At 44.4% G+C, this 21,249-nt stretch overlaps 1 protein-coding gene across 1 annotated transcript; it reads right to left on the bottom strand.

Moving 5' to 3' along the window:
• Positions 1-2,443: 2,443 nt before the first annotated feature.
• On the bottom strand, positions 2,444-18,278 carry LOC119154789 (adenosylhomocysteinase-like; the record flags this gene model as incomplete). The annotated part of the gene is made up of 6 exons (XM_037402696.1): positions 2,444-3,418; positions 7,046-7,240; positions 12,929-13,046; positions 13,980-14,067; positions 14,923-15,130; positions 18,030-18,278. Coding segments are annotated over 6 exons (990 nt in total), but the record flags the coding sequence as incomplete, so codon positions are not given.
• Positions 18,279-21,249: the final 2,971 nt, after the last annotated feature.

Raw genomic sequence — 21,249 nt, forward strand, 5'->3', positions numbered from 1 at the left:
GGGGGAAGCTGTAATCAGCGTCAGTTCCTAGCTTATGAAAGAGAGCACACGCTACCTCTCCGCATTCCTCTGACACACCGTGTGCACTCTCCCAGACTGGATCTCATTTATGCACAGCTGGAAATCTCACTTTTATTTCTGCCTTTCAAAATGAGCCCGCCAACAGGATTAAGAAAGTGGCTGATGAAGCGAAGGGCTTCATCGGAGCCGTGCCCGGACAGCCCCCGCGCCGCGCCAGCCAGGGGGGCTGGGTGCAAGAGCGAAGGTAAGTGCACCACCCGCTCACCCACACAGGACCTGCTGAGCTTCACAAAGCCCAGTATGAAATCTGCCTTCGTGCCCGCCTGGCACTCTCGCCCCCTCCCCGCGAAGGTCTCCGCTCGCAGCACGGCGCCCGGGACCCCGCGGCTCCCGCCTCACCCCTCCCTGGCACATCTGCTGCGCCGCCCCACGGGGGGAAAGCTGGACTCTGTCACTGCCATATGACTCACCACGCCAGATGTGTGCCACCCGTGAGCTGGTGCTTGGGGTGTCGGTGCTGGGGAGGGGGCACTCGCAAGCCTCAATACCGGCAGGTGCTGGGCTCTCCTCGGTGGGATCGTTCTTCGTTCACCAGCTCCAGCTAAAACCCCGGTGAGGTAATCACAGCGGGACTGACCACCCATATCCAGGGAAACATGATTGACCTCAGGCTAGACTGAATACTGAATTAATTGTGTGTAGATTAAAAATAAAAAGACAAGAGAAAACAGCTTAAGAATTAGTAGTAAATGATTTAGTGAAACTCTCAGTAACAGTTGTGATCTCTTGCCAATGAAAAGCAAGCAAGCAATAAGGCCAAGTGTTTTAACAGAATCATTCAGGTTGGAAGACACTTAAGATCATCAAGTCCAACCATAAACTTAACGGCCAAGCCCACCACTAAACTGTGTCCCCAAGCACTACATCTATGGTCTTCTCAACACCCCCAGGGACAGGACTCAACTGTCTCCCCAGGCAGCCTGTGCCAGTGCTTGGCCACCCTTTTAGAGAAGAACTTTTTCCTTGTGCCCGATCTGAACCTCCCTGGTGCAGCTTGAGGCTGTTTCCTCTTGTCCTGTCGCCTGTTACCTGGGAGCAGAGACCGACCCCCCTGCCCACAGCCCTTGCCAGGCACCTGTGGGGAGCAACAAGGTCCCCCCTGAGCCCCCCCAGCTGCCCCCCATCAGCCTTGTGCCTCAGACCCTTCCCCAGCCCCCTGCCCAGCTCTGAACATGCTCCAGCCCCTCAGCATCCCCCCTGCAGCGAGGGGCCCAATCCCGCACACAGGGTTCCAGATGCGGCTGCACCAGTGCGAGCACAGGGGGACGGTCACTGCCCTGGCCTTGCTGGCCACACTTTCAGATACAAGCCAGGATGTTGCTGGCCACCTTGGCACACTTTTCCTTCAATACAGGTCAGACACCTGTTGAGACATCAGCAGGGAGCCAGGACATGAAACAACAATTTAACATCTTTTTAAAGGAATTCTGCTGCTGCTACACCTGATGTCATGTTTCAAAGTCTTCCACCGATTCTGAAAGGCTTCAGAAACAGAAGCGAAACCTGCACACTTTACTGTAAAGGGTATTCAAAACTGCCCTTGGGGAAGAGTTCAAACTGAAGCAACACATGAATTTCACCAAAGCACAGCGCATACCATAGCAAGGGGTAAGATGACCCCATCCAGCAAAAGGCTGCTAAGCTGTACCTAAACAACAGCTACATGGTGCACAACAACAGCTGAACAAAAATCTCAAATGCCATCTTGCATTAGTGCTGCCAGTTCAGAGCCACGCTGTTGACAGGTACTGGGCATTGCTTCTCTTCTCCAGGCAGCACTAAACCACAACTGCACTGCAGGGAGCTGGAGGAACAGAAATTCTGCCAGTGTTTTTTTATTGTCTGTGTTTGATCTACTCCTCTCCAACCAATGAAACACATCTAGCAGAATATATCCCAAATACATTTTATCAACTCAAGCCATGTTTCAATTCAAATTGCCACTCTGTCAGCTTGCTCTGTATTTTCGGCAGCAAATCAGATTTTCATGAGTGTGATTAACAAAAATGCTGTGCTAGAACCTCATTAGGGACTTCTCTTCCTTCTTGCAGTGATGCTTTGTTTCAGACCCGGTCTGGGGTCCACTGAAAAGGACAGTGGCAAGAGAGGACTTCCATGACAAAGGGAGATAAAAATCTGTGTAGGCAGAGGGCAAGAGTGTTTTTCTGTAAGTTTCAGCCCTTCAAATATTGAAATAACCTGAGGAGCAGATTTTCCCAGCTCAGCTATGTGATGCAGGCTAGCCACAGCACTGGCTCTCACCTTGAGAAAACCCCATGCAGATACATTAGATATTTTCAGTAGCTTAAAGATCACACAAAATCCATGGCAAAACCCAAAGCATCTCACAATACAAAACAAGTCAGGCCACAGTCAGATCTTTAATAAAAGCACTTTAAGTGACAAACAAGATACAGCAGACATGACGACTGAAAAATCAAGTTGGGGGTAGAAGTGTGCTGCTGGTGTTTTCAGAGGATCAAACAAGGTCCCTAAACCTAACCAACATCCCTCAGTGGCTTCCCAGCTGTTCACAACACACTAGAAGGCTGCTAAAAGAGTCACTCTTGCCTCACCCCCTTGGTGTGGAAGAAGCACAGAATATTCTTTGTTCTAACCAAAACCAATGGAGTAAATTCACCCAGAAAAAGACTCCAGCTCCAAGTCTCCAAGGAGATTAAGTTGATTCTACAGAAAGGAGACCGAGCTACCTATACTCCTCCATACTTCCTCCAGTTTTGCAACATGCACTTCAGCTAGGGAACCTCTGGGGAAGAAGCCTGACACTGCTAGCCTCCTAATAGGATTCATCTAATTTGAGCAGGGCATGGCATTAAGCATCTCCCTGTAGAAACCTTTTCCCATTTTATTGGTTAGTCTGTTCAAAAAGGCTGTCAGTCACATATTTGAAAATGCTTAGTCTTGTCATTTAGCAGTCTTCTGCCCTGCTCCCCGATTGGGACATTCGGAGCCAGTACAAGGTGTGTAGGATCCTTTCCACCATGGCATTAGCTAAGTAGCCAATCCCAAGAGTCAGTGATCCTCTTTCACTAACAAATAAGGCCCTGAAGCTCCCTCTGTAAGGGGAGGGGTTCTGCAGCACTGAGAGGGGTACAGCAAAGGGCCTGTTCTCGGACGCCCAGCACACACAAGAGCTTTGGAAGGTTGTATCCCTGCACTTTGGTCTTTGGGTAGTGCCACCTGCTCAGTATCTGTAGTGGTCTGGCTTGAATGGCCCATCTCTTGATAAGCCTAGGTATTTGGCCTGCTTGTCACTCAGCTTCGTCAGCTTCACACACAGTTTATCCAGATGAGCAGCAGCCACGGCTTCATCCAACTAGAAAACAAAATATTGAGACAGGAACATTAGCAGAACAGAATCCTATTAGTTCAGCAAGTCATGGTCAATAGCGAGAAATAAGTATGTGAAAACCAAGAGCAGCCCTAAGGAAAGCTTAGGCTGACACAGACGAACAGACCGACCGCTCTTTTCCTGCCAGCATCCCTCACTTGCTTGGGCACATCAGCATCTGCTTTGAGCACAGAATTATGTTCAGATGGAAAAGCCCCATACTTTTGAGGGAGTCAAGTCTAGCTTAATGAGACAGACAACTTTACATAATCAAGCTCATTTCAATCTCATTTACACATTCACATCCATCCAACAAGAATGGAGATCAAACTATTCAGAGATAATATCCAGTGTAGTAGAATGGTAAAGCCTAGTCATTTTTCCACTACAAAAGACACCTGGACATACTAGACTATAATCTTACAATTTCAGGTAAGTTCTAATACTGGGGGGAAAAATGCATCTCTTTTCCAGATATCCTATCTTAGGGGTACATGTATGAAGAATCAGTAAATCAGCAAGAACACTAGTATCTATTCGCACTGTCATGAAGAATAAAGACAAGGTGGGCTGCAGGACACCAGCTCAGAAATGTTGATATACTCGCTTTATCCCAGAGATGTCAGGCAGACATGCAAACTCAAGGGATTGAAAGAAGTGTGAAGTTACAAGACAGTTAAGTGCTACAAGAGATAGGTACAGAAAAGTCAGAACACGAACAGTAAAATGGCAAACTAGCTGCTATGTCAGAGGGGAACGTGCAGCCATACAGGCTATTCAAAGATAGAAAGGACACCAGCAAGAAGGGATTGGGTGCTCCCAAGTTACAACAGAACAACAAGCGTGACCACCATTTGTAATTACTGCAAAATACAAGTAATCCTTGCTAAGGAAACAGATACAAGGTAAATCTAAATTCCAGCAGCATGGGAAAGACTGGCAATATTTCCCCCATAGTAAATCAATAGATGTGAAAGGTTGCATGTTTGAAGGGCAATAAATCAACAAAATATTCAAGGGCCAGATCTTCAGCTTGTGTGAATCAGCGCATCCTAAATGATTCAATAATTAGTGCTAGATTTCCTACTCAAAGGGAGCGTGGTAAGAACTACTCTGAAGTAATCCCACTGTAACGAGCCAGGTAAAAGCTACATCTACACAGCGCATAAGTCACCACAGCTCAGCCTGCTCACAGTAAGTAACATGGAACTGCCAACATCTTGTGAGAGCCAACACAGCCAGAGATGTACAAGACAAAATTAAAAACATAAGATGAAGTGGTTGAAGAATGTGGAAGTGAACCATGAAAGCTACTAAATGCTACGTAAGTGTCAGAAAAATCATGAAAGAAAAGCTAACTGGAAGGACTGTGTTTCAAAGGGAAACAAGTATTTAAGCTTAGTAGATCCTGACAGAAAAAACCCAGGAGGGTTAAAAATTGAATATGTATCTGGTTGACTAGACTGACACGTGAAGATCTGATAGCTGTGTTTCCAGCAAGTTTAAGACAGATTGCACCCATGTAGAAGAATGGTTGTAGAAGCATGGCCACAGAATCCCTAAAGATCTGCACAATCCAGTCCTGGAATTAGAATTGTGTTGAAGTTGTTGTGCTGAAGTTAACAAGAAAGTAGCCTTGATCTATTCTTGAATCCTGAGACCAAGTAACTTTGTTGTGCTAACAGGCCGTGGCTGTATCAAGCTGCAGCTGTTAGGGAAGACAGGTGCAAGGCCAAGGGAAATAGGGAGCGGAATGGGAATAAAGGGAGTAGCAAACCACAAGGCTAAAACATAGCTAACGCAAATAGCTGCATAGATAGAATGCTTATTCTAATCATGATAATTAGTGGTGTGAGAGCAGCGTGTGCTTAGGGGCTAATAACCAATTATATTTTTGCTTTGGGAATATGCATGTGTATCGAGTCTATATAAGTAGTGTCAGAAATTAATAAAGATGAGCAAGATGCATAACTCATTTTGAGTAATTTCTTGACTCCAGCGGACCCCTCTCCCAACACACCACTTGAAAAGGAGCAGAGTCCCGACACTTCCCAAATCAGGTTCTCAAACTGCAGCACAGATGTTTCACAACTGCTTCACCTTGGGAACTTCAAGATTTAGATAAAAAGGTACGTAAATTTAGATGAAGGTAAGCTGACATTCTTACCTTAAAATCAGATAGCCGAGTATAAGGATGGACAGATTTAGTCCAAAACATGGACACAACAATTTGCCCAGATTTCTGGGAACACACATTGCAGAAACATGTGCATGTTTGTAATAGCTGATCATCAAAGTGATATCCTTGCAGTCAAAGAAAGTGCAATGTAAGGTACTTGGTAATTCTTCAATTCTTCATTTGTACCTCAAAGCTACTACACAGAAAACGGAAAGGTACTAGCCAGAAAATTACCAGAGAAAGCTCCTCTGCCCATATTTTGTTAGTTCTGACAAGGCAACTGCTTTATTCTTTGAAATTTTCTATGGAGCACAGATGGCAAAAAAAGCATTTTGTCACAGTATATGAACCTGAAGGGACCACTGCCATATGCTCCACTAACATGCAACTCCATTTGTAACTAACTGACCTGGGTATTACTTCTCATTTCCAGATCAAGTGTCCTTACTAAAAGTTGTTATTTAGGAAGAGGATGAAGCTACATTTTATTAGCAACATTGGACTATCATTTTGGAGATAATTGTCAACAAAACTTTTCCTTTGAAGATGACTGTGTGTCAGCTTGCTGATCAACTCCTACGTTGTATTTCTGGTGTGCTTTGCTTGATCATTAACAGATGGTTTTGGAATCTTAAGTCCTTCAGCAAACACTTCATAAAAGAGCCCAGACATACACATTTTACTTCCCAAACGAAAATATTTCCACATTTAGTCTCACACCTGGTTGCACTCCAAGGCAGTGGGATTTAAGTCCAGCATCCTTTTCAATGACCGTATCTCAAATTCTCAGGCTTGTTTTGGAAAACTAAAACCAGGTTAGTTTTTTAAAAGGCAGCTGCGAGTTGTGACATGATCCAGATTTTTCCAAGAACAAAGAATGCAGAGACAAGTTTAAAGGGAAACCTGAGGGAACTGTCATTAGTATTTAATGGATCTATTAGGACCAGTTTGTGATAAGCTCTGCCTAGGTGCAAATGGGACCCAGATGATCAACCACAGTAAAAGCGGTTCCTAGATTCACTCCACACTCAACTCTGCCCCTCAACTTGAGGCTGCTGGACAGGCATGTGAAGCTTGCTGTGAAGCTGACGTTCAGCAGAAGGAACAAGTTGGTTGGGAGAAGCTCCCCGAATACCTTGAGGCAGTACAGGGTTTCCCACCACCTTAGGGAAGAGCCCCAGATCAAGCTATAAGGTAACTGGACACTCCTATCACAGGACAGACAAGTCCCAGTTCTCCACAACAGATTAACCCCAAGAAACAGCCCACTTTGACTCAGCATCACCAAAGCCAAGCATTCAGAGGGACAGAAGCTCCCTGCAACAACAACATTCAGTAGCAAAATTAACTCAGGCACCAATAAAACAAATCTACACGATCACACCTGAAGCTGGATTCCTTAAAGCTTGCATCTTCCTGCTGCTCTAGCTCACCTTCTTCGGCAGGAAATGGACTCCGACAGCATATTTGTCACTATGGGTCCACAGCTCGATCTGCGCCAGCACCTGGTTGGTGAAGGAGTTGCTCATGACGAAGCTAGGGTGACCCATGGCACAGCCCAAGTTGACCAGTCGGCCTTCTGCTAGCAATATAATGTGACGACCGTTGCGCAGGGTATAGCGATCCACCTGGGTGGGAAAAAAGCAAGAGCGGTGCAATGCCAGGATGAAAAGCATTTTAAATCATGCAAAGCTTTGTGGGCTTTCCTCCCACATCAACAATTCAGCAAAGGGCTTGCCACACAGACTTTGATTACAACTGAGACACCCCTCCCTCAATTCCCAGCCAGTGTTTGCAAATCCTGTAGCTATTCTGGGCTTCACACAACATAAATCTTAGCATCTGTTTCATATTTAACCAGCTATCCAGTTCTTCTGGCTTTCCCATATGCATGTCGTCTCAGATAGCTGTGGTGGGGCACATGCTGCTAGCAGTAAAATGCCGTTCAATATATGCCTAATTGAAACTGGTGGGGAGAGACAGGAGAGAAGAAACACCTCTGCATGCAACCGCCCAGAGCCTTTGCATCTAATGGGTAAGAGCCAGAGTCCTCAGCCTGCTGAAACTGCTCCCCTGTAACTCTTCCCACTTCGTAAGGCCAACGCTTTACAGTATAATAAACAGCTGTCCCAGCTTCTGGCATATTCTTCTTTGCTCTCAGGGGACCAAAGGCACGGTCCTCCACTCGGGCTGACTACCAAGCTATGCTGGGGACAACAGGACTCTGCACACAAGATCAAGTCTCAGGTGAGCTAAGGAGACAGGCCTTCTTCTGTGTGAGAGTCCCACACAGCTCAGGAGATATTGTCACTTAACATGTGCCTCAGCTGTCTGGGCCAGATTGGGATCCTGCAGTGTTAAAGTTAACTCTGCTTCTCCTTTCCAGTCCCCACTAGCTCTTCTTTCCCCTGCTTTCACCCATGCAGGAGGTTACAATACTGAAACCCAGAATGAAATGACAATACACCCTAGGAGTTACAAGAATATTCAGTGTCCACTGGTATTTATGGCTCGTGTCACACCAAGCACAGGGGAGCAAAGCAAACCTTTGGTAAGACTTAAGATAATCAACGACCAACTCTGACAAAGGTTAATGCTTTCAACCATTTACCTTATGCTGTCATAGCACAGCAACTGTGAAAGACCTACAAGGGTCCCTCCCCACAGCTGTATTTATACTTTTAGTCTCAAAAGTTTTTTTAATATGAAGTCAATATTAATATGAAGTAAAACACACTTCATTTACTGTTTTATTCTTAAAGCTTTGGCCTGTAAGTTAAAAGCTACAGGGGATGAAGCTTTAATTCTAACACCAGCACCTCCTAACAAAACATCTTAGTGCAAGTCCTTAGCAGAGATTTAACAAGTAAACCAACACAAACCATTTCATTAAGAACAGGTATTTTGCCTTAAGAGAAGGTCTGTGCCTCCACCTGCCTTCTCCAGCTATGCTTCAATCACAGCACTATTTTCTACTTCTTGGGTTCATACAACAGATTGTGTTTTCATATGCAGACAGTAACCACCTCAAACAGAAGCCCTAAATAACATTCTTAATATCTCCTAAGAGCAGTACAGCAAGGGAGGGTTAATAAGAATGCTCTCCACTGAGCAGCTGCAATATTTCTTATGGACGCCGATTCTCCATTGTGGACCACCAGTGGCAGTGCTCTCAGTCCCGCAAAAATCATATGGGCTATCTTAAGATTGTGGAAGCAAAGAAAGAAAGAAGAAAGCAGCCAAAAAGCAGAACACTACTTATATTGAATATTATATTACAGATTAAAACTACTACAAGGTAGCAGTTAAGTAGCATTTCAGTTCTGAAGTCTGAATTGGGTGGTTTAGGTGTCAAAATATTATATCCATACAATATCCACACAATTTGCACATGCACAGCTGCTGGCTTGTGCATAGAACCGCATATGTTTGGCAATCTGCTGACGAGTCATTCAGTGTACAGGGTAATGTAGAAAATGCAGATTAATGTCTTTGCACAGAAAAGTAGAAGAGGCACCAGCAGAGGCTTAAGTCAGCACCATGGAAACACATTTCATCTACAGGTACATAAACGGGCTGATTCATAAATCAAGAAATTGCTACAGAAGTAGAATTCAAGTTATCCAAGTATTAAGTTCATCTCCACACTTATACAAATGCCTCATCCCTTTCCCCATCAGCATTTAGCTTGCTCTGCACTTTCTGGCTGTTTTACACTTCCCTCCACACCTTGCTACACAAATAATTTGTTTTCACAACCAAAGCCCATTGATCCCACCCTGACCTTTTCTTCCCCTCTAGGGCTGAGCTTGTGCTATACATCAGTCTCTCTAACACCAGAACACAGGTAAGCAGGACTGCAGTGCAAACCCATATTCAAAACAACCTGCCAGCATTTCAGTAAAACTTATTTCCTCCTTAACTGTACTTGGAAAGCAACAGATGAGTGAGAATGGCACAGTAAGATGTTTTCCTTTCCCAAGTATTAAACATTACTTACACCAGCTCACCACTTGTAAATGGAGACCATATGGTACTGAAAACTACCATGTTGGACACTTACACAGTTACTCGGTACCTCTAGCTGAAGCCTAGCACTTCTCAGCTCTGGTATTAATCCTCTGAGCAAGAGACAGATGTCTTCATAGGAGGTTAGAGATTTTTGTTCCTGTACTATATTCTGCCCCCTCCTACAGGATATAGAAAAAAAAGCTGCCAGGTCTTAGCAAAAATTTTAATATTTTTAGTACTTGATATTACAAAACATAGGATACCACACCCACAACACTGATGTGAAAAAACTGTGTTCCACTAAAGGTAAGTGCAAGATTTCACACCTTTAAAACAGCACTGACCTCCCCTGGAGGCCCCCACAAGACAAGATGACAACCTAAGTGTCCCTTCAATGAATCTGAGAAAGGAGTAACAGCCTAAGTGGCACACCAGCTGTTTCCTTCCCAGATTTCAGTATAAGAACAACTCTATCAATTATTGTAATGACTCATCACCACTGCCCAGAGAAAGGTCTTAGCACATGCAGACAAATGCCCATGCAGGTGGTGGAAGCTGCAGAATACCTCCTGGGAGCTTGCTTCTAAACCTAGTTATTGCCTAACTCTTCCAGAACACGCATTGCAGAAAACATCTACTCAATCCTTTTTAATTTGTTTCAAGCATGGAATTTGGGGCTCTAAAGTCACATTTTGCTGCCCAGTCCCTGCCTCTCCACCTTCTGAAACAAGTGAGCTTTTATGATATGTATTAGTCCACTCCTGCTCAACTGCCCAGCATCCATAGCTACTAGGCACAGAGAATGAAAATAATGAAGCTTTTACACACAACTTGTTCACATCACACCTGCTCAGCAGGTACTTCTTTAACTCATCATGCAGGTCTGAAGTGTTCAGTGACAAGAAATTGAAGCAGACACAAAATGGAGCAGAGGGGTATACCACTAGCACAGTGTAGCTACCTACAGCATCAAGTACACCCCTAAGAATCCAACTGGAGATTCAAACGCTGCTTCAGATTCACTGCTAGAAGTCAACAAAACTCAAGAACTAACCTGAGTCACAGACCAGCTTTTATTTGGCTTAGCAATGTACACATCCATAAGCCATACTCACTTCAGTAAAGCTTTGAACATGTTGCATGGCCATGTAAGATCAGATTTACCTCCAGGCACAACCCAGCTCCAGTGGCAACCAGTAGGTGGGTAAGGAAAAGTACCAGAACAGCCCCTGGGTGAAGTGCTATTTCCACCAGCAAATCCTCTTAGCTTCAGCTAACTGTGCATCAGGCTGAGACAGAGGTAGTCCACTCTGGGCTGTCAGACACCTTTTACAAACTTTAGCTAATGACTTCCAGGCAAACACACTCGCGGCACCTACATCACGCTGAGCAGCTATTTTCACAGCTTTTGCTCTGTGAGCTGGTATCTCCTTTGCATCACTCTGAACATCCTGCTTGTGACACCAGCAGTTTATATAATAGATCAGAGAGTTCAGGTCAGAAGGTAGGTAGGTCTTCAGCATTAAACCATATGGATAACCTTGACCCCAATTCCACCCTTTTTGAAAGGTAATACACTAGTTTTAATCATAAACTTGTTAAGAGTTTTCATACCTTGGATTAGACTACATCTCGTTGTGCCCATTACATCTGTGACAGACAGGCACATTCAATATGAAGGTAAATGAAGAAAAAGGGACTACTCTGCCAACAGTGACAATTTTTCATATGGACTTTTAAGAGCCACATTGAATGGCCACGTGCAGGTAGTTTGCATGTTACCATATTAACATCCAATTTAGCCTTCAAAAACATTTACTTTTTGAGCAGTCCAGTTTTAGTTTTAAAATCCAAGCTACCAGCAAGCAAGCAGCTAGCTACAGGCTCCTCTAGGACAAGAGCTGCTGAGTAAAGTCAGCTCCACCCTAAGGTCATGGGCAAGAGCAGACTTGAATGTAGTGAGAACTTGAGGGTATAACTTCATAACTAGCTGAGCCCACATAGTGTCCTAGCAGCAAACAGAATATTGAAAATACTCTCACAACTGCTTAGGAAGAGTTTGATGTGGGTGGCCAATAAGCCACAGGGGAGTTATGAAAATTGGAAGACCAGACTGAGATCTAAGATGTATGCTTGGGTGTGGTGTTTTTAAAAAAGTAGAAAACCTGTCCCAGAATCCTGCTGCTGGTAAGCACGCTCCCTCTTGAAAAGGTAACTGGAAGCCCCATGCCAAGTCAGACAAAGCCTGATTTGCTTTATGATGTTCTTCCCCCATTGCTGGTGTTACAAACCAGCTTTAATTCAGTTTCATTTTGTTTCTCTGCTTTTTCTGCTGAAGAGCTGAAGTTTTTAGATCCCTACTTTCCTGTGTACCTACAGCCACAGCTTGACGTAAACACATGGTGGGAATGCAAGCTAAGCAAGGATAACACATCTCGTCTTGTCTGCCCACACAAAGACTTCTGGTCTATACAGGTTTCTAAAATGAAGCCACTAAGTCTGGGAAAGAAGTCTCAGCTTGGCAGAGCTCCAGATAGGCTTTCCTGAGGCTTCAGTCTCCAAGTAAAAATAAACATTTTGAAAATAATGAGGTGTGAATTTTTTCAAACCTTGACAAAATACCAAAAGACATTCCCTTGAGATTCACTCTAATCCTGATCCCCTGCACCAGGACCAAGACTGTTCTGGTGCAGAGCAGCACACGAGCAAGCATCTTGCTGAGAGGAAATTCAGATCAGCTGCCAGGCAGCCTATGGGCTCTGTTCTTAAGTTTTATGCAGACTCTAATGGTCTGTTCTGTATTCATCATCCAACTTGCTTTTTGAAATTGAGTTATGGCATTGTTTTCAACTGGGGGCTAACAAAGAAAGCATATTGCCATACCTCCTCACCATACCCCAAATATCAAAGCTGGCTTCCTGTAAGGAATGAACTTGGTGTAATTAATTGTCTACACAACCACCAGTAAGGGGTAGGCTCCTGTTTGCCAAGGAAGTAGGAACAAGAAACACACGGAGAAAGATGCATCCATACCAGGTGCCTCTCAGAGAACACATTGTACACTTGGGTACTGGCTGGAACCGGTTGCTTTAATACGAACACAAGAATACAACATGCAGCTTGTTCCGGGTTAACTGGGGAAGAGCAGAGCAGAATCTCCACTCTGATCAGCCCAGAGCAACACTGGCTTCCCAGAGAGCTAGAAACACAGAGTACCTGAAGAGAAATAACTCCCTTTCTGGAAAGGGACACGGATTAGCTATTGCTTCTTTCTAGCAGGAGAGCTTGTGCAAGGGCTGTCTCACCTGAGGTTTAACATTCACCGCCTCTACTGCATTTTCATTCAGCCACTTTGCATCAACTTCCACATCAAAATGACCAATATTACACACTATGGCATCATCCTTCATCTGCTCAAAGTGCCTGCAAAAAGAAAAAAAAAAAGCATATCAGAAGTTAACGCACAAAATTTTTTTTCTTCAGCACCAGAAGATTCTCTGGTCCATAGCCCTGCTCAAGGAGAAATGAAAAGTGCCTGGCTCACCGACTGCATTTGACTCTCACAAGATGTGTGGGTCTGGTAATCTTCCAGGCACGTGAAGTCTACTGGAAAATAACCTCTCAAGCTTCTAGAGGAAGGACACTTCCCAAGGAACATAAAGAGGTTATTGGAGAGGAAATATCTTCCCAGTATGGAAAGTAAAGCTATTTTGTTTAATTGATTAAAAATGAAATATCTGCAGTTATTCTCTGCCCTAAACAAAAGAAATTTTTCTTCATGATTTTAAAGTTTTCAGCAGTTCTACATCTCTGGAGACTAATGGCCTTACTTGCTCCCACTTAATCTGATCTTCCACTACGACATGGGGAGTCATAATGGCAAAGACAGGAATCAGTTTGTGAAGAGTGGAGGGGTTATAAATTGAGATCTAAGAAGTGGCAACCAAAAAACCAGCAGGGCAGTTTATTGAGAACAGACTAGTTTCAAGTCTGCTACACGTACTCACAGACAGAATCACTTTCAACCTTCACCTACCTCTTCTGTTCACATTTATCTGCCCTAACACAAATTTAGCCCTGATGCTCTCATTCTCTAAAGTTTATATATCCCTCTACACCTTTTGTTTCTCCATCATCAGACACTAAGGCAGGAGCAATTGCAATGTGCCAACACCCAACAGAACTGAAAGGCCAAAGCCCCATTTTCACTAAAATGATGTTAAACCCTGGTGTCCAGAATTTGTGTGTTAACCCTCACCATACTGCTGACAAGTTATGACTGTATTTAAAAAAAAAAAAAAAAAAAAAGGTAACTGTACAGGGATGCTTTCACTAAAGCAAGTGGCTAGACCATACCTGCCCTGAACAATGTCAGTGCAGCCAGTGGTGGTAACAAAGATATTGCCTTCTTTACAGGCCTCCTCCATGGTTGTAACTTCATAACCTGAAAAAGAGAAAAAAGTTATTCCTCCATCCAACCACCAGCACTTTATAGAAATCAGATACAATATTACAAGAAGAAAAGTACAGAGAAAGAATGCATGAGAGAAATCTGTGCCAGCACCTGACCTATGGAGGATGCAAGGTAGTGGGCATACCTGCCTTACTGAATACCAACTTAGCACAAAAATATCTATCCCTCAGCTGTTTCCAATCCATAGATTTACACATTCAACCTCTTCTGTCCATAGGTGTAGTATCTCCCACAGCACTCAGACTGGATTCAGGAGGTCAAGTTTTCAAAGGGAAGTGCACACACAACACCTCCAGGTTCTAGTCAGGTATGAATAGAAATGGGATAAACTGGTACTAAGGAGCACAATTACATGAGGCACCCAGATGAGAGAAGGAGCACAGCTGCCAAAGCACACTATGAGCACAGCTGGAAAGGCAGAGCACACGGCATTGCTCTCCAAGAACACCTACTGAAGGCAAGCCTGATGTTTCACTGCAGAGATATTCTCGTGAAGTCACAACCCACACTGGAGGTTAGAGCTGCACAACTTGAAGATAATGAACCCGTTCAAAACCAGGCTTTCAGCACTATGAAATTGGAGCCTTACCCTCTATGGTCTCTATATCCTTGACCCCAAACACATCTTCTAGGTCTATACACTAATAAAATCCTTCACTAACAGGAAAAGAATTCCTGCAGCTGAACTGGAATCACCTTCACCTCAACAGGGACAGGGCTGAAGCCCACTGAAACTTTCTCAGCCAACTACCATGTATTGCTCCACACTGACACACAGAGACCCCCGCCAGATGAATGAATTTCTGCATCTCCTTCAGTTCTCACCTTCCATGGCTGCCTGCAGTGCATTGATGGGATCAATTTCAGTGATGATGACTCTAGCTCCAAAGCCTCGCAGAGCCTGAGCACAGCCTTTGCCCACATCACCGTAACCTGCCACGACTGCTACTTTTCCAGCAATCATGACATCTGTAGCACGCTTGATGCCATCGATGAGGGACTCTCTGCACCCATACAGGTTATCAAACTTGCTCTGAGGAAGAAAATGGAGCTGTTTCAAACAGATGAAAGTCACTCAAGTAAAAATTCCTTAGAGAAACAAAACAGACTTGTATATCAGTACTACAAACCAGGAGACTGACAGCCAGCTAAATACTTTAACCACAGTGAGGGATGGAAAAATAACCTGGTTTGATATTTTTACGTATCCAGTTTCTATCTCTATAGTTATTTATACTAGATATGGGCTTCAGCACACACCCATGAGAAGTATTTCGTATATATGTTGTGTCTACTGACTAGGGCTTGTACATGTTAAAAGCTTGTTAGAGGTAATCTGAATTTATCAAATAAAAGCACAAACAATTCTTGCATACACAGGTAGGTAGGTCTTAAGTTCCTTAACCAGATGATCACCAGTTCTCTGCTGCTGTTTATCAGACAATGAACTGAGCCAAGTGCCACAGGCAGGCAAGACAGCACCAGAACTGCTGGCCAAATGATTAGCACGCATTCTTATTTTTGCAAGACACATGCACCCTGCAGAAGCAGCAAGTTGCCCACATCAACCATGAGAAATTGGTTCCTGAAGCCCAGGAAGATGAAAATTGCATCTTCCTCCAGGTTGAGTTACACTAACACTGCCAGACCTCACCACTGCTCAGATCTAGAAAAATCCAGCAAGAAGCCATTCACAATACTAGTCACTGCAGCCAAGAACCCCTGGATTTCAGCTCCTAACACCCCATCACACAGCATCCTCTACTGTAACATTTAACATGAGCTTAACAGCCCAATCTCCAAAGCAAAATTCCCCTGCCAAGTCAGATGTTAAACAGTATTCCACTTGAACATCTTCCTAAACTCACAAACACATATTGCTGTACTGATTTTTGGAATGCTCCTTCTTTTTCTCCTTGGGCCCTTTGTTTTGACCAGGAAGATGGGCTGTATAAACAGTTTTGATTATCTGAAGAGTTACAGAAGCCAAGAATCTAAAAAAAATTTAAAAATGAAAAAAAAGTCTGACTACACAAGTTGTGCTATGCTTCCCCAAGGCATGGGTATAAAGAACTCACCATTTACAGCAAAATTCTGGTCTCAAAGCCTGCTCTGTGCTTTCTACAGCTTTAGGTCACCAATCACTCTTGCTTTCACTTAACACAGATAGCACTGTCTGCTATAAGCAATCTTAAGACTGTGTACCTAGATGTGAGTAGGGGCACAAATGGGACCTACCTTGCAGCTATGACTGGTACCATCTAGCTTCTGTAAGGTGATGTTACAGTTTGGTTTCAGCCTATAGCTTACAACAGTAAAATTTGTATAATATAAAATGCAGAAGTCTATGTATAAAAATGTTGCAGCTATGACTCCCAATGCATTATCTCAGCAAGTTACAAGGTAAGCAGCACATTGCTCCCAGCCTCAGAAGGTGGCCAAGGACTAATGTGTAAGAAGTTATACTTCAGCTCCAGACGTTCATGACTCAGTGCCTCTAAGTTATCACAGGCCTATCTGCCATTAATATTTCAGAATATTTGTGTTGCCAGTCCTCCAAATTCCAAAGTTAGTGCCTGTTGGTAATCCTCTTTTCTAGTCCTCCAGCAGATTTTCCTTGCGTTACATGCCTTCTAATGGAGGAAAACAGCATGGTCAGATTTGATTCCTATTCACCAAACCCCACAGTTGCAATTGGAGCCTTTCAGACACCATTGTATTCCCATGCAAGGTAGCAGAGTGCCAGATGCAGATATCTGTACCACCCAAAACATATTTGGGTGGCAGGAGGGAAGTGCTGACCTGGATGCTGCCTCCCTGTCTCTCCAAGTACTAGGATAGGAACCTAATGCCAACTGAAAATATCAGCCTGGGAGAGCAGAATGTGTCATCTCAGTTGCATGTCATCCTGGAGATCTGTAACTGTGGATTGTACAAATCTTTTACTACATAGATACCAAACAGTACTTGAAAATAAGCACTTGTTTGGCACTAGAATAAGTGAGGTCAACCCAAGAGGCTTTTTTAGAAACATCTGAATTACCAAATCTATTAAACTAATAGTTATTATGCAGGAGGCACAAATCTAGGTGAAAAGATGCAAAGAAACAAGCTTCTTCCAAGACCAACTGGATTGCAGCCCACTAGCTATGAAATAAAAATGCCAGATGCATTTTTGTGAACAGAAAGGAGATACTCTTCAGATAGCAAACTGCAGAGAAAGCAGACCAAAGAGTCAGTGAGAACTTCCATGTCCAATAGGATAATGCTAGCATGGTAACTTGAAATAGATTTAGCAACTAGATTTTAAAAACATCTAGATGCATAAACCTTAAGTACACCTGAAATCCCCACTATAATTCACCTGCATCCAAAAATCGCCAGCACCCGTTAAACACCATTCCCCTTCATCCCTCAGTTCACCAGAATTTGTCTCACAAGCAGTAATATAGCTGCACAAGGAATAAATAGCTCCTTCCCCATCCTTTGCAACTGCTGCTTGCAGAGATACCTTGCCAGATCAACCACCCTTTTAACAGCCACAAGCTCGTGTAGGTCATGCTCTCTTTTCCAGCTGGTACCTGCCACCTACCTGTGAGCTTTAAGCTACTCAGAGTGAGGACATGCTCCTTGCCACAGGAATTGGCTGTATCCCAGGAGCCATGACTTGGAAGGGTGTTTTCACATTATTAAAATGCAGAAGAATGCATGTCCTTACACACAAAAAAGTCCTTTATGTTCTGAAAACAGGGTATTTACAATGGCATCTCCCATTAGATATCACGGGCTCACTTCAAGGATAAGGTGAAAATCTGTTCAGCACCAGGTCAAGAATAGCTCAGCAAGAGGAGGAATACTTGCATGGGACTGACAACAACCCGAAACCAATCCAGTCAGACAGCAGAACAGCAGAAGGGGTCTGGCTGCACTACCTTGGTGACAGAGTCGTTAACATTGATAGCTGGCACTTTCAGGGTCCCATTAGCCTTCATCTTGTACAGGTTGTGAACTCCAGTGGTTGTCTCTTCCGAAATACCTCTAATTCCTGTGAGGAGAGTAAAAAGATTCACCTTAGCTGAGTTAACACTGCTGCAAACCAACACATCCAGGTGCTGGGAGCATGCTCTAGAGGCCCAGGTTAAACAAACCCTTTGCAGGAAGCAGAAAAGAGATAAAAACCTTCACCTGGATCCTCAAACAGTAGTTTGAAACTTCAAACCAGTTTCTTCCCCTACAAAGCAATTTAAGAGCAGGACAAAATATTATTTGAAAAAATGCAAGGAACCAGGGGAGTCAGGAAAACCCCACTAATTGCTCACAAAATAATCAAAACACTCTTTTGCAAAAGGGAAAGATGTTCACCACAGTGATGTTCCTATATCATAGTCAATTCTTGCGAGGTAGCTTGAAAGGAGATGGTACCTAGATAACCACACTTAAATTTAAAGCACTTGGATCAAATGGAAAAAAAAAACAACTAAAAAAAAATCAAATACGCAGTTCACCACTCCTGTGAGTGTATGAGCTCATCACCTCCTGTTGTAATCAACTTCAGCTCTGATTAAACAGCAGAAATGCCTCCACTAAGCCTGGATAGCAGCTAACGCGAAACTTCAGTTTCATGGGTATTACAAGCACAATCAAAAAAACATTATTTCAAATATATCCTTGTTTGAAAACAGTCCAGGTGGCAGAGACCAGAGAAAAGGACTGTCTAGAAACACCAACATTATATAATGGACTAAGATCCTGATAATACAGGAACTTTCATGGCATTACCTGGCTCCACATTACACTGAAAGCCCAAGCTGTAAAGGCATCCTCCTGCTTTAAGGATCCTGACTCTTCATGGACCTTTTGACAGTAGCCAATTGTTCAGAAATGGCATCACTGCACATGACTTCTGGATCTCTCTCTCCTCTTCAATGTCTCATAATATCTCATTATACATAAACTGTCTAATTGCTACACTGGGCAACACCTTGATTACTTTGAAAGCCTATCTGCACAAAAAGGTACTCCATGTATGACAATCAGACTAAATCTGAAACTAAACTATCCAGTCTGGCTGAATTTCCAATGTAAAGATATGGTCATTATATTTGTTCTTTAAGGACTGGAGGCATACCACAAGACAATTACTTTGTTGAAGTATGAACTACTGGGGGATATAGAGGAATTGTGCTAAATCAGGCTTAAACCACCAACACAAGCAACATCTCTATAAAGAGATCCATGTGGCATTTAGAGCTAATTCAGATTCACAAGACAACAAAAATATGAAAACAACAATACCAAGTTCCACATCACCAGTGATGCAAAGATACTGCCCCTCCAGGCAAGCAACTTCTCACATTGACCTCAGAATAAAATTGAAAGGATGCTCATAAGCAAAATAATTTTACAGTCACTTTGACAGAAAAACTGAGAAATAAACAACATTCATAAATCGATCTCTCCAGGCCCTTTTATTGACGACAGCCCAGGTTATCCTATGTGAGTGCATGTAAACAGAGACATTCCTTCTTTTCATATATTTTTCTTAATTCTTCTCTCTCATTATATAACATATAATCACTCCCAACTCCTACAAATATTTTTATCCACATTCTATCCACAGCCCTCCCAGTATTTAAAAAAGGCGAGTAATAGCCTTCCTATTTCAAAAACAGCAAAAGGAGGAAGGCCAAAGGACTTGCCCAAGATCCCCAGGCAACAGGAGGGCTCTCAACCGCTGCCCACGCAGCTCCTCCGCAGCCAGTATTACTTCAGGGACAGGCAAGTGGGAACCAACAATAACCCCCAGCAAAATCCCCAACATTATTATGTAGTACGTTAATTCTGTGTATCGAAGAGAAGTGTCCAAGTGCCACTACCTCCCCAGCCACCAAGGCCTATGTGAAATTTATAGGACAGGACGAATAACTGGAGAATCACCTCTGCAAACAGCGTGCAGAACAGTCATCCCTGGCGGGAGCAATGGCAGTAGCACAACCCAAGGGAGGAACAGGAACAAAGCTAATGGGATCAATGCCTGCAGCTGAGCAGCTGGCTTTACCTACAGAGGACAAAGAGGGAGGTCAGCCACCCAAGGGGGCTGCAGGCTCCAGGGAGGCTCCCTGAGACCAGACGAAAGGACACTGGAGGGCAGAAAGGCCAGAGCACATATTTCAGAGCCACACGTACCTGCACCCACCAGGCACCCAGGGGTGCTGTGCCTCCTGGGCACGGCTCCGTAGCAGGCTGCAGCGGCCTGGCTCCTGGGAGAAGGCAGGCGGTGCTTTGCCCCAGCCCTGTGAGTTCCACCAGCCCAGCTGGAGCATGCACCACAGCGCCAGCTGCCCAGCCGCTCAGGTCACCCCCAGCGACGGGGGGAGCGAAGGGGAACCCCAGATTTGTACCAGAGCTCTAATAAGTGCAAAAGAATAAAGCTTGTTAAAATCAGCTTCAAAGTTCCGGGCCCGGGGCAGCGCAGCTGGGACCCACGTGCCCCACCCCCGCGTGGGCCCCACTCGCGCTCCGCGGCGCCACAGCGCCCCCTAGCGCCGCACGGCCCCCCCCACGCACGGCCCCCCCCCCCGGGACAGCAGCAGGCAGGTGCGGGTGCTGGTCCAGACGCATCCCTGCTGCCTACAAAGCTGCCAGCTGATCTGAGCCAGGCGAGCTGCCAGCCACCGACACGGGCAGCTTCAGTTTCAGTTCCCAAGTGCGATTCAAAGCAGTTTTCAAACCAGAATTTGCTCAGACATCCCAATGGAGCCCAAGACACACAGCCATTAGACCTTCCTTTCACTTCCCAGACCACCAGGCAGAAGCACCAGCACTGTGTCACCCAAGGGAAACCCCAACGACACCAGGAGGACATGGAGCCTTGTTAGGATTTACCCCCACAGAGGTCTGTCACCGCAGACCTCTAAGGGCCTTCAGGAACCACCCTCCCAGGCAGTTACCTAAAGAGAGAACAAATTTAGGTTTTAACACGTTCAGGGCTTGCTTGGAGGGAACAAGACAACTTAAAGAACATTGCTGGGTGCACAATGAAATATAGCAACAGTAACAAGTCTCCCAAAATTATCAATCTTGCAGTGCAACTGCCTCGACCAAGTACAACCACCCCCTTGTGAGGGAAATCTGTGGGAGATTGTGACGAAC

The sequence above is a fragment of the Falco rusticolus genome, chromosome 10 (genome assembly GCF_015220075.1).
Source record: "Falco rusticolus isolate bFalRus1 chromosome 10, bFalRus1.pri, whole genome shotgun sequence".
NCBI classification, from domain to species: domain Eukaryota; kingdom Metazoa; phylum Chordata; class Aves; order Falconiformes; family Falconidae; genus Falco; species Falco rusticolus.